The sequence below is a fragment of the Scyliorhinus torazame genome, chromosome 6 (assembly GCF_047496885.1).
Source record: "Scyliorhinus torazame isolate Kashiwa2021f chromosome 6, sScyTor2.1, whole genome shotgun sequence".
NCBI lineage: Eukaryota > Metazoa > Chordata > Chondrichthyes > Carcharhiniformes > Scyliorhinidae > Scyliorhinus > Scyliorhinus torazame.
The window spans coordinates 174,718,260-174,731,761 of record NC_092712.1 but is presented as its reverse complement, the minus strand read 5'-3'; the positions used below and the strand labels follow the sequence as shown (position 1 = coordinate 174,731,761).

The 13,502-nt window shown below is 42.6% G+C and overlaps 1 protein-coding gene across 3 annotated transcripts in view; it reads right to left on the bottom strand.

The window, feature by feature from the left end:
- Positions 1-2,730: 2,730 nt before the first annotated feature.
- Positions 2,731-13,502, bottom strand: part of phf14 (PHD finger protein 14) — a 362,139-nt gene continuing 351,367 nt past the window's right edge. For all 3 annotated transcript variants that reach the window (XM_072509115.1, XM_072509117.1, XM_072509116.1), the window contains one exon: positions 2,731-2,974. In XM_072509115.1, coding sequence (XP_072365216.1) covers positions 2,888-2,974 — 87 coding nt within the window. In that variant the 3' untranslated portion in view covers positions 2,731-2,887. The remainder of the gene's footprint in view (positions 2,975-13,502) is intronic.

Here is a 13,502-nt window from a genome sequence, read left to right as displayed (position 1 = left end):
ATTGGGAGGCTTTCTTTAAACACAATCCCTCAAAAAGGACAAAGACTTGCTTCCACTCTGAGGTTCAATGGATTCTTTAAGCTCAATGCACGATCTGCAGATGCTGCCATACATAGGGCAGGTGGTGCTTGAAATATCGGGTAGATAAATTGTTTGGAGATTTGTCCGCTCTCTTCGATGCTTTGACTTTTCCTTCTGTGTGTTCACAACAAAGTCTCTCGATTATTCAATACCTTCCTGAATGAACCTTCTCCATTTTGGTCAGTCAAAGATCAGGGTGGCTTATAAGTTGGCAGGTATGTTGGACACCTCTTCAGATGCTTTGAAGACATCCCCAAAGCATTTCTATTGTCCTCCTGCGAGTCCACTGCCACAGCGGAGCTTCAATTAGAATAGTTACTACTGGTGTCAGGCATGTCCTGCTCAGCAGATCTGATTTTGAGTGATTAGCGTTTTGATGCTGGGGAAATTGACTTGGGCGAAGAACTGAATTACAGGAAGGATTTGATGTACAAAGAACATTTTTGAGGATGTTACCAGAAGTAGGCAACTTTACTAATGAGAAAAGTTTGGATAGTACTATGGATAGGGTACTTTATGTTTCTTTTAATTTAAGGTAAAACAGAATGGTGGATTGCAATCATACTAATTCTGTCCCGGGAGGGGCTCATGTGACCTGTAATCTGTACAAAATCAAGTGAGCATTTTCAGACCTTGACATTAAAGAGGAGCAGCTGTTTTTCTGGATGCAGATACACATCAGCGACACGGAAGAGTTACAAATATCTGAGGAAAAGATTAGTTTTGTCACCAAGCAGGAATCTGATTAGAACTGTTTCTCTGTTCGAAGAGACAAGACTTGTGGAGATTTAAGGCACAAGGAGTCACTGGTTTGGTCTTGCTGCTGGAAATCTGTTTGGGGATACTAAAGAGGATTGTTGGAATGACTTTCAAAAGACACTAGAAGACTCACGCTGGTGTGGAAGGCAGCAGAGAGCCTGCTAAACGCTGAGAGGAGCTTGGCACTTTTCAAAACTACATTTCTGCTGAGAGCATGGTAGTAATTTGGTTGTGATAGGTAGTTAATGGGGAAGTTGCATTTGTTTAATTTGTATTAGTTGTCTGTTAAGTAATGTTTAGTCTTTATTGATTTTAGTTTGTTTGTTACAATAAAAGTCTTACAATGTTAAATCTTCCCCTGAGATTTTTTCTGTTGGTCACTTGGAAATTCATCTCTTTCACAAAATTATTGGTCTCTACAGGAATAGTAACAATAGGCTGGAGTCGAGTAACAGAAGAAGATATGGGGAATTTAATTAAGTATATATTATGGGATGCCTAGATAGAGTGGCCAGGAAAGTCCCAATTTCCATGGCAGATGGGTAAATAATGAGGGTGTATTAAAAGTAATTGGCAAAAGGAATGAGCCAAGTTGAGGAGAAATATTTACACTCAGTGGGAAGTGGGGATCTAGAATCTATGGTCTCACAGGGTTAATAGGGGCAGAAACCCTCATCACATTTAAAAACAACTTGACCAAGTAATTGAAGTGCTGTAGCCTACAAGGCTATGGACCAAGAGCTGCAGAGCACGATTAAGCTGGATGATTCTTCTACTGCTGGCACAGACATGATAGGACAAATGGACTTCTTTGCCATAAATTTTCTATATTAACATTCCAACTTTGGGATCGATAAATGGAGACTGAATTCAGCATTAGGTTGATTGTATCAGGAACCAAGTTGAGTATAACTCCCTGGATGAGGTAATCTTACTCCAATTCTGTCTGAAGTCAATTCTGGGTTTGGTCCCAAATTTATATCCCCAGTTTGGTACGAAGTGGTTTCTTGTGGCATGTGATGGCACCTTCAGTGTAGTTTTGAAATGTTAGCTGCATTGACAGCTTAGTTTTTAAATCCATTTTAGCTTTGCAGCTGTATTTGAACCCTTAGCTATAGTGGACATACCAACATCATCGTTACGTAAAATCAAAAATATTGCATGTTGACATTCTACTGAGATTTGTCATAAAAGAAGCCAATGCCATTCAACCCTGCAGAGTAGGACTGATTAAAACGACACCGCACTGCATGAATTAGGCATTTATTAGCAAAGAGCAGGTCACAGATCCTGTTAACATAGAATTTACAGTGCAGAAAGAGGCCATTCGGCCCATTGAGACTGCACCGGCTCTTGGAATGAGCACCCTACCCAAGGTCAACACCTCCACCCGATCCCCATAACCCAGTAACCCCACCCAACACTAAGGGCAATTTTGAACACAATGGGCAATTTTGAACACTAAGGGCAATTTAACATGGCCAATCCACCTAACCTGCACATCTTTGGACTGTGGGAGGAAACTGGAGCACCTGGAGGAAACCCACGCACACACGGGGAGGATGTGCAGACTCCGCACAGACAGAGACCCAAGCCGGAATCGAACCTGGGACCCTGGAGCTGTGAAGCAATTGTGCTATCCACAATGCTACCGTGCTGCCCGAAGATCCATTGTACTAAAGATCTTAGTTCCTGCAATAATTTTGAATTCCAGTACTACACATTTGAGTATTTTTTTAAAAAGTAGGTTTTGAACGAGACATTCTAGTTTGCATTTGAATCTGAGCCTAGGTTACAGTTACTGATATATGGAGGTCAAAAATGGTAAGTAAATTGATTCTTGGAGTAAACACTACCAAATAATTATACATACACACACAGAAGACAGTATTTTTAAAAACATTTTTTGAGGTATTTATTAACAGGTTCACAGGCATTGGATTAATACAACTGTATTGAAGATCAAAGCAGACATACCACTATTTTTAAAGGTAGATCTCAACATGAGGCATTTATCATTTCAATATGGTGCTGTTATACAATTATCTTACTCATTTACTGGGGTAAAGTCATTTTCTTCCAAAATATTTTCTTCTTCACAGTCTTCGTCTTCCTCAAGTTCCTCTTCATCTTCCTATGAAAAACAAGCCTTTTTTTAAAAATGAATCTTTCTCATTCTTCACAATGGCAACATTAACTTTCAGCAATGTTATAAATCATTTTTTGCTGAACTCAATTATAAAATTTGAATACACATTCAAAATTCTGAAATTTATATTCATCATATTGAAGTTTTGGTGTTAGTTGTAAATATACAGTCCAATCGTTCTTTTATTTAAATACAAGTAGCATTTTGATCCAGTACATCTATCAGAATTATATCACAAGGGAGTTTCACACTGAACTGAAATGACAGTTTACTGTTTGTGTAACAAAAGCATAATGCTAAGAAGTAGATATAGTTTTAAATCAGGTATATTTATATTTGTGGGTTTTAGGAACAAGGTGAAACCTGGGTTTGATTTAATTATCGAGTTTTTTTTGAGATGGAGCCAGGAAGTCTCCAGACTCTGTCTGTGTACATGCGTTTTTAATTAGGTTTTACGACTTTTGAAATGAAGAGATGGGTTATGAAGGGGTTATCAGTTTAGGCAAGTCAAAACAAATTCAAAAAGCAAAAACTGTGCTGTTGCCAGGGGATCAGAGAAAAGACCCTTACAGAGACATGGAAAGACAAGAAAAACAGTTTTACTTTTAGTTGGTACGTATATACCATAGAGTATAGAAAGAAAGAAAGGTCTGAGAAACTCTGTAGCTTAAAATGATGCCAGACTGCAAATAAATTTAATGAACTCATACATATTGCTCTACAGTTAAAGTAATGGTGAATTTAAACTGAGTTTTCTGGATCTCAGAGGAGATGGCAATTGTGGAAGGACTTCAAGTGAATATTCAAAAGTCTGCTGGAAAATAAACCTCTTTGCAACTGAACCAGCTCTACCCTTGTGTGAAAATAATGATACCTCTTCACTGGAGTGTTGGGTCTGGGTTAAAAGGGACAGCATGAGTTTGAATCATTTAAACAAAATATTTGTGTTGAAAACTTTCCAACCTTTTGTGGTCGAGTGTAATATAGTTAATATTTCTTGTTTAATAAATTTTGGTTTAAAAAGTCGATAGCAGACTCCTGTGAATCTGTTTCGTAAATACCCTCCAGTTTAAAAAAATATTTAAAAAACTATCATCTATCAAGCCATATTCCATTCTGGGATCTGATTTGTCCTGTAATAGCATTAATTGGGATCATAGCAATCATCAAAGACCAATTCTGCCCTTTATAAAGCAGTCTGAGGTTCATTTAAAGAGTTCAATTAAATTACTATTTAATATATGAAAATAAAATTTACAACAGTTTCATCAACAACCTCAAAATTAATAGTACCAAGTAGTTTTGGTGACAAAATGTTCTTCTATTCTGCAGTCAGTTACTTCAGTCAGCTCAAGTGGCTATGAATCTTATTTTACAGACGTTTTATGCCTCTGAGTTGTATTTCATGCACTATCCACCAAAGCTTCCTGACAAGCCTGCCAATTTTCCAATTACTGGTAGCACCATATGTTATCTGAAATTCAGTCAAGTCTAAAATAGGAGAAAAAGATCACATCAGACAGCAGCATACTAGCGATCTTCCATAACTCAAGTTCTGCCACCAGTCATTGTGCATCTATTATAAGCCAATTGTTTAAATTAAGCAGTGTCATAATGTTCTTTGGCAATGATTGCTTGAAATTCAATTAGCTATACCACATTTACTTCTTAAGAACACAACAGCTATCAATTTTCAAGGGGTTTCAAAATACATTTGGTTACTATTTTATTTTTACAGGATTCAATAAATGGTGGCGTGGTGAGCTTTTAAGAAATGCACAAACAGCCGAAGCAGAATCAGTGACTCAGCTCTTCACAAATATCAGGGGAAACAAATTCAAAGTAAGCAAGCTAAGACTAAGAAGGGAAGTCAGGTAATATTGAAACGGTAATTTATCTTTTACTCAATCAGATGCTGATTGACATGCTGTATATTTTGCAATTCGTCTTCTTAATTGCTGAGGCATATCACAATCTGGTTACTGTGGCCCAACGAATAGAAAAATCAGATGAATGGAAAAAAGGATCTTTCTAAATCATGTCTCTTGCTGGGATAAAGTTAATGTACTCTTTCCACCAATGTAGGACTGCAGACAAGGTCTACTGTAGTTCAGCCGAAGACTGACTTTCACATTGTCCATCAGCAGTTTATACTTTGGTGTCATTGCTAATGGATGACATGGTGTCCTCAGACAATCGTGGGCTTTTGGTGATCTTCTGAATGAAAGACCTCACCCTACTGTAAAACATGAGATTTTGAATAGTTAAGCCTTGCACCAGTTGCTTTATAGGCAGATATAAAACATTTATAATAGATTGTAGGTTTTGACAATGCAACTGAAAAGCTAAGACAGCTATTTATTCTCCAGGGAAAAAGAGACCATGGCTACATGGGTCATTTTCATGTGACAGTTTTGACAAGTCTGACATTTACTTTGTGAAGCAGTTGTCAGGAAAATTCACCCCCTAAGGGCGTTATACAACTTACAATTATGCTCTCTATTGTACGTCTTTATTAGTTTTCACAAGGGGAAATAAAAGAATGCGTTTGGCAAGCCCCCTTCCAATGAAAGAGAGCTTGTACTGACTGTAATTACAAAATGAGGTATCCATTACATTAGATTTTTTTAGAATTGCATGTTCAATTGTAATCATTTAGCAGAAAAGTCATCCTGTGTTACATTCACTTAAGAATTAAGAAAAATTACAGCAGAAGTTCATTTAATTAACCTTCAAACCACTTATCATAAAATAAAATATTTGTCAGCTGTTATATTAGAAGGGAAAGAGTTAACAAAGCAGACAAAACATTGATTACTATTCACACTCCATATCTAAACAGATGCAAAAGATTGATAGCAAAATTAGGTCAGATAAACTTTAAAATGCCAAACTAGTTTCAGAATATGATTCTTCTAACAATGCATACATCACATGTAAGGCACAACTATTTTACAACCTTTGCCGCTTTTCTATATTTTAACTCAATTTTCCAACAGATTGAATTAGCAATCAGTTAGCAATTATTTTTTTGTGACTCTACAGTTATGTGCTTTGACATTCCAAGTAATGCAAAGGTCAATTAATCAACTTTTCACATTTTGAGGACAATGGCAAATATGATTATTATAAAAGGCATAATTATATTTATTCTAAAATATTAAGCTTTAATATTTAAAACTTAAAACAGGGGCTGGTTTAGCACAGGGCTAAATCGCTGGCTTTGAAAGCAGACCAAGGCAGGCCAGCAGCACGGTTCAATTCCCGTACCAGCCTCCTCGAACAGGCGCCGGAATGTGGCGACTAGGGGCTTTTCGCAGTAACTTCATTAAAGCCTACTTGTGACAATAAGCGATTTTCATTTTCATTTCAAGTTTTGTTTGATAATGTAATTTTGATGCTTCAGATAAGAAGTTACAACTAAATTATTAGTTTAATAACCAATATGGCCAAATGGGTTTATCTGCATCAGTATTATTAAGACTGACATTTAAAATTAACAAGAGTCTGTATTCAAACTAGAATTAATTTTTATAATATTTCTGAGAAGTAACGTGGTTGGTAGCACTCTTGCCTCGAGTCGGAATGTTTTGGGTCCAAATTCCACTCCAGAACTTGAGCACAAAAATCAAAGCAGACAGTCCAGAGAAGATAACACTTCTTTCTGAATTAGAAATATATTATTGTTCCTTTATTGTTGCTGGGTCAAAATTCTGGAACTCACCGCCTAACAGAAGCACTGTGGAGAGATATCGACACCACATAGATTGCAGCGTTTCAAGAAAGTGGCTCACTATCACCTCTTCAAGGCAATTGAGATGGGCAATAAATGTGCTGGCCTTGCCAACAACACTCCAATCCACAAATGAATAGAGAGAAACAGAAAATGTAGATTTTGGGATTCTTTCCAATAGTCCACAGGTACCGCGAGGATATTTAACAGAGGTTCCAAAATTTCTGACGATTATTAATACATTAAATAAGAGAAGGGGGATTAGGAAAACATTTCTTTGGACGTTTGTTGGGTGTTTTGCCATGTGAATGAGGCCATTCAATCAACGTTAGCATGGAATGATTGGACCAAATGGGTGTTTTTTAAGTCCTTTTTCCTATGTAATGCAATGCATTCTTTATGGGAAACTGGATATCTAATGGAGAGGAGGAATCTCTCCATTAGATATCCAGTGCAGGAGGCCATTCGGCCCATCTAGTCTGCACCAGCTCTTGGAAAGAGCACCCTACATTTAAAAAAAATAAAAATTTAGAGTACCCAATTCATTTTATCCAATTAAGGGGCAATTTAGCATGTTTGGATTGTGGGGGCAAAGCCCACGTAGACACGGGGAGAATGTGCAAACTCCACACGGACAGTGACCCAGAGCCGGGATCGAACCTGTGACCTCAACGCCGTGAGACTGCAGTGCTAACACTGTGCCACCGTGCTGCCCCCCAAGAGCACCCTACTTAAGCCTACACCTTCACCCTATCCCCGTAACCCTGCAACCCCATCTAACCCAAGGGCAATTTTAGCATGGCCAATCCACCTAACCTGCACATCTTTGGACTGTGGGAGGAAAGGGGAGCACCCGGAGGAAACCCACGCAGACACGGGGAGAACATGCAGACTCCACACAGACAGTCACCCAAGCGGGAATCGAACCTGGGACCCTGGCGCTGTGAGGCCATAGTGCTAACCACTATGCTACCGTGCTGCCCCCATTTATGGATTATGGATAGAGAGTAGGGCAGTGGGATTCATTCTGGCTTGCTCTGGTAAAGAACAAACATAATTGCCTTTCTTGTCTGCTGCAAAACTCAAAATGACTGATCTCAAAGCATTATTCAGTGAACCAACTGCCTGTTCTTCTGGCCAACACCAGGAAATCAGATTATTTGGTTATTCGTTCGCTTTTTATAAGACCTTACTCTGCGGAAGTTGGCTTCCAGGATATAGATGCATAACACGATTGACTGCATTTCAACACAGTTGCAAAGCATTATGAGACATTGTGAGTAAATGCAGGAAAATGCAACTTTTCTTTCATTTATTTTGTCCTTTCCTCTTTTCTTTTGTCTATAAGCAGTCTCACCGTTGGTATCTAGCGTTTATATATTTACCGATTATCCTGTTTGTTGCAACCTGCTTTCACTCTTGTGGTTACAACCACCTCTTCAACCAAAATCCATCTTTTAAAAAATATATATCTTATTCCACACATGCACAATATCAAAAAAATACACAATCCAACACAGCATGTTTTACAGACCCCCACCTCCCCTCCCACCCCTCTGGTGAGGAACACAGCACCTCAAATAAAGTAATGTACAGCCGCCACCGCACTTCAAAGCCCTCTTCTGACCCCCTCAGAGTGAATTTAATATTCTCCAGCCGGAAAAAGTCGTACAAATCCGCCAATCAGGCCACCAACCCCGGCGGCATATCCGATCTCCAATTCAAAAGGATCGTTCGCCGGGCAATCGGGAGAGGCAAAGGCAACTACATCAGCCCCCTTCCTCTCCAGCAGCCCAACTCCTCACAGACCCTAAAGGTCGTCATCATAGGGTCCGGCCTGACTTCGGTCCCCGCTATCCTGGATAACGTCCCGAACTCCGCCTCCCAAAACTCTCCAGCTTCTCGCAATGCCAAAACATAAGCATGATTTGCCGGCTCCCGCCCACACTTCTCAAACCCATCTGTTACACCCTGGAAGAACCCACTCATTCTTGTCCAAGTCATGTGTACCCTGTGCACCACCTTAAACTGAATCAATCTCCTCGCGCAGGAGGAGATTGAGTTCACCCGCCGCATCCTCTCACACCAGAGCATAGTCCCCATCCTATCTCCCTCCCCAACACCTCCTCCCACTTACGCTTTATCCTCACCACCAATGCCTTGCCTGCTCTCCCAATCACCTGAATATGTCCCCAATCCTACCCTCCCCCAAATCATGCATGCGCTGCTACCCCTTGGAAACTCAAACGTCTCCCGCAGCTCGTTCAGCACTGCAAACTTCCCCTCCGAGAACACATCCCTAACCTGCTTCAGGTCCACAACCCTCCACTTCCCATACATCCCTCTGGTACCCACACAGTGGCACCAACACCAACATCTTATCCAATTAAAATGCCTCTTCAACTGGTTACATATCCTGATAGTCGACTAGACCACCGGACTCCTTATACTTCTCCAGAACCAACGACCATGGGACCGTCATCAGGGCCCTCAAACTGGAACCTCTAGAGGACTCCTCCTCCAACCTAGTCCACTCCGCCTCCCCGCTCCCTCCCAACAACGCCGCACCTTCTTCACATCCGTAGCCCAGTAAGAGTGCATCAGGTTCAGGAGTGCTAACTCCCATTCTCTTTCTGCCCCTGTAGCTCCAAAATCAGCACTTTCACCCTACGGAGAAAGGCCTTAGGGAGGATGATCGGGAGGGTCTGAAAGACAAACAGGAACCTTGGTAGCAGATTCATCTTTACCATCTGCACCTACCCTGCCAACATCAAGTGCAAAGATCCCACTTCTTGAGATCCCCTTCACCTCTTCCACTAACACTGTCAAGTTCCATCTGTGCATCGTGGCCCACTATAGCGTCACCTGGATCCTCAAATACCTGAACTGCTCTCTTGCCACCTTAAACGGTGGTGCCCTAAATTGGCCCCCTATTCGCTGCATTCACCGGAAGCACCTCGCTCTTCCCTACGTTCAACCTACACCCGGAGAAAGTCCCAAATCTCTCCAGCAGACCCATAATTCTGCCCATACTTTCCAGCGGATCCGACAAAAACAACAACAGGTCGTCTGCATAGAGCGATACCTTGTGCTCCCTGCCCTCCCCCTCACAATTCTTCGCCACTCGGTCAAGCCTCGGAGGGACATCGCCAATGGTTCAAACTCCAACTTAAATAACAACGGTGACAGCCGGCACCCCAGACTTGCTTTCCTATGCAAACCAAAATACCCTGGACTCGTCTCATTCGTACGCACACCAGCCACAGGGCTTGCATACAAAAGACAAATCCATGCCACAAACTTTGGCCCAACAGCCAAACCTACCCAGAATTGTAAAATGTTTACAATTGACATAGATGATTTGGAGTTGGGGACTAAGTGTAATGTGTCAAAGTTCGCAGATGACACCAAGATGAGTGGTAGAGCAAAGTGTACAGAGGACACTGAAAGTCTGCAGAGGGATATAGATAGTTTAAGTGAGTGGGCAAGGGTCTGGCAGATGGAGTACAATGTTGATAAATGTGAGGTCATCCATTTTGATAGGAACATTATTTAAATGGTAAAAAATTACAGCATGCTGTTATGCAGAGGGACCAGGGTGTCCTTGTGCATGGACCACAAAAAAATTTGTTTGCAGGTAATTAGAAAGGCAAATGGAATGCTGTCCTTCATTGCTAGAGGGATGGAGTTTAAAAACAGGGATCTTATGTTGCAGCTGTATAGGGTGCTGGTGAGGCTACACCTGGAGTACTGTGTACAGTTTTAGTCTCATTACTTGAGACCGGATGTATTGGCACTGGAGGGGTGCAGAGGAAATTCACTGGTTTGATTCTGGAGTTGATAGGATTGGCTTATGAGGAGAGACTAAGTAGACTGGGACTATACTCATTGGAATTCCAAAGAATGAGGGGGGGATCTTACAGAAACATATAAAATTATGAAGGGAATAGTTAAGACAGAAGCAGGGAGGTGAAACTAGAACTTGGGGGGCATAGTCTCTAAATAAGCAGGAGCAGATTTAGGACTGAGGTGAGAAAGAACTTCTTTACCCAAAGGGTTGTAAATCTGTGGAATTCCCTGCCCTGTGAAGCAGTTGAGGCCACCTTGTTGAATGTTTTTAAGGCAAAGATAGTAAAGGAATTAAGGGTTATGGTGAGTGGTCGGTTAAGTGGGGCTTATCATGATATTCAGGTAAACATTATAGCACATACGTACATACATACTGATGGACAGATCAACGGACCAATCAACACACACACAACACAACAGCCAATCACAGGCAAGAGCATACACAGTACAAAACAGGGAACACAACACTTCCTGCGCACTCGAGCAGGCGACAGCTCAGGGCACAGAGCTCATAGCAAGCCACTCAGACATCCACCATGTGCTGAGTGCCACTACAAGATAGAATTAGGAATAGGCCCACAGATTCAAGGCTTATGATCGAATCTCAGTAAACAGTTTACCACTGTAAATAGATGTTTGAAATAAAACTGAGTTGTACCATTCGCAACCGTGTTGGTTCGTCTGTGTAGCAGAGTACCCAACACTTCATAGTACCAGGAGTAACTGTGGTACCTCCTACATATCCTCCGGAATCTGCCATCCTGCGCCATGGACACAGTCAACACACCGCAGCAAGTCGCTGGAAACCTCGGCGTTAATTGGAAGCTGTTCAAACAACGCTTCCAGCTCTTTCTGGAAGCCAATGAAAAGGAGAGCACCTCATACACCAGAAAGATCACCATCCTCCTCACCACGGCAGGTCAACACGCCATCCATGTCTACAACTCCCTGGTGTTCGCGGAAGGTGAGGACAAGACCAAATACAAGACGGTCCTTCTCAAGCTCGACCAACACTTCAATGTTGAGGTCAACGAGAGCTTCGAGACGTATCTCTTCCAGTAGCGCCTGCAAGGTAAGGATGAGCCATTTCAGTCATTCCTTACGCATCTCCGTATCCTCGCGCAGTCCTGCGGTTACGACACCACCTCCGATTCCATGATTCGGGACCAGATCGTTTTTGGGGTCACCTCGGACATCCTACGCCAGCAGCTCTTAAAAATAAAAGGCCTCACCTTAGCCTCCGCAATCGAAGCCTGTGTCCTGCATGAAAACGCGACTAGCCGCTATACCCAATTTCACGCGGCCGAATCGGCGCGGCGCGGGTCCTACGCAGCCGGATCGGCGAGTCAGGCGTCCTATGAGGCCGAATGGGTGTGGGCGATCGAATTCCTCCTGGCCCGCGGCCCGGACGAGGGCAGCCATTTTGCGCACTTTTCGAGGCCTCCCGCGCTTGTGCGCGGCAAAAGCGACGGCAACACTGAGGAGCGTGATGCGCAGGAGCGCTCGACGCAAGACCGAACTGCGCATGCGCAGTGGCGCAATGAACGCCATGCTGTCACGACGTGCGGCAACTGTGGAGCCGCACATTTAAAGCGCCAATGTCCCGCAAGAACCCGACAATGCCTCCGCTATGGCAAGGTGGGCCACTACGAGCAGCTCAACCTGCCAATGTTCCAAAACTCCGACAACCTCGCAAGGACATGCGGACCATTCAGCCTCCTTACTAGGAGTCGTGCCCAGGCAGTATCCAGACCAGTGACACAGATGACCGGGACGCCTTACGTGTTGCAGTCATTGCATGTCTCCAGCTAGGACCCACCAGCCGATGCAAGTTAACACTGTCAATCCGGGTGATGAATGGTGTGCCACCTTAACGGTCAACCCGAATTCGTCGCCCACTTACTAGACTGGACTTATGAGACTGTTTGTACATTGAACTCATACTACCAGTGTTAATATGTTTCTGTTCTTATCGTTACAGGAATTTGTTTTGTCGTTCAACATTTCCCCGTTCTTTGTTTATGGTACAACCTTGTTGTTATGTTGCACCCGACATCGCCCCTTGTATATAGTTTAGCCCCATGTAGATGCTGTAAATAATGCACACACACACATTTAGCTACACTCAGTACACATCTCTATTTATGATCACGTAGGCACATGTTCTTGTAAAAAAGGGGGATGTCATGATATTGAATCTCAGTAAACAGTTTACCACTGTAAATAGATGTTTGAAATAAAACTAAGTTGTACCATTCGCAACTGTGTAGCAGAGTACCCAACACTTCAGGGCTGAGTCCACAAAAAGATCAGCCATGATCTTATTCAATGGCAGAGCAGGCTCGAGGGATCAGATGGCCTACTCCTGCTCCTAGTTGTTATGTCATGTCCTTATTTCAAACCAATACCTACATTCTACCTGGTCAAAAGCCTTCTCCGCATCCATGGACACAAAAACCTCTGGTGCCTGCCCCCCTAACGGAGTCATAACTACATTCAGCAGCCTCCTAAAGTTACTGAAGAGCTGCCTACACTACACAAACCCGCTTGATCCTCAGAGACCACTTCTGGCACCCATCCACCAACCTACACACCAAACCTCACCAATACTTTCACATCCATGCTCAACAAAGAAATGGGCCTGCAGGACCCACACTCCAGTGGGTCCGTCCCCTTTTTCGGGAAACCCTGAGTGAAATACCTGTCCCACCCATTCATTCCTCAGCCTAACCTGGTCCATCAGCTGGAGATGCGGCTCCTGCAAGAAAATCACCTCTCCTCAAACTCTCCAGGTGTGTAAAAACCTCTTGAACGGGCCGTTTAACCCGCAGACATTCTATGTCACAATTCCTACCGGAGGCTTACACTCCACCCCCTCTAAGATCCTTCATTGCCTATCTTTGACTCAGCCATCCCCAAAACCACTCTGGG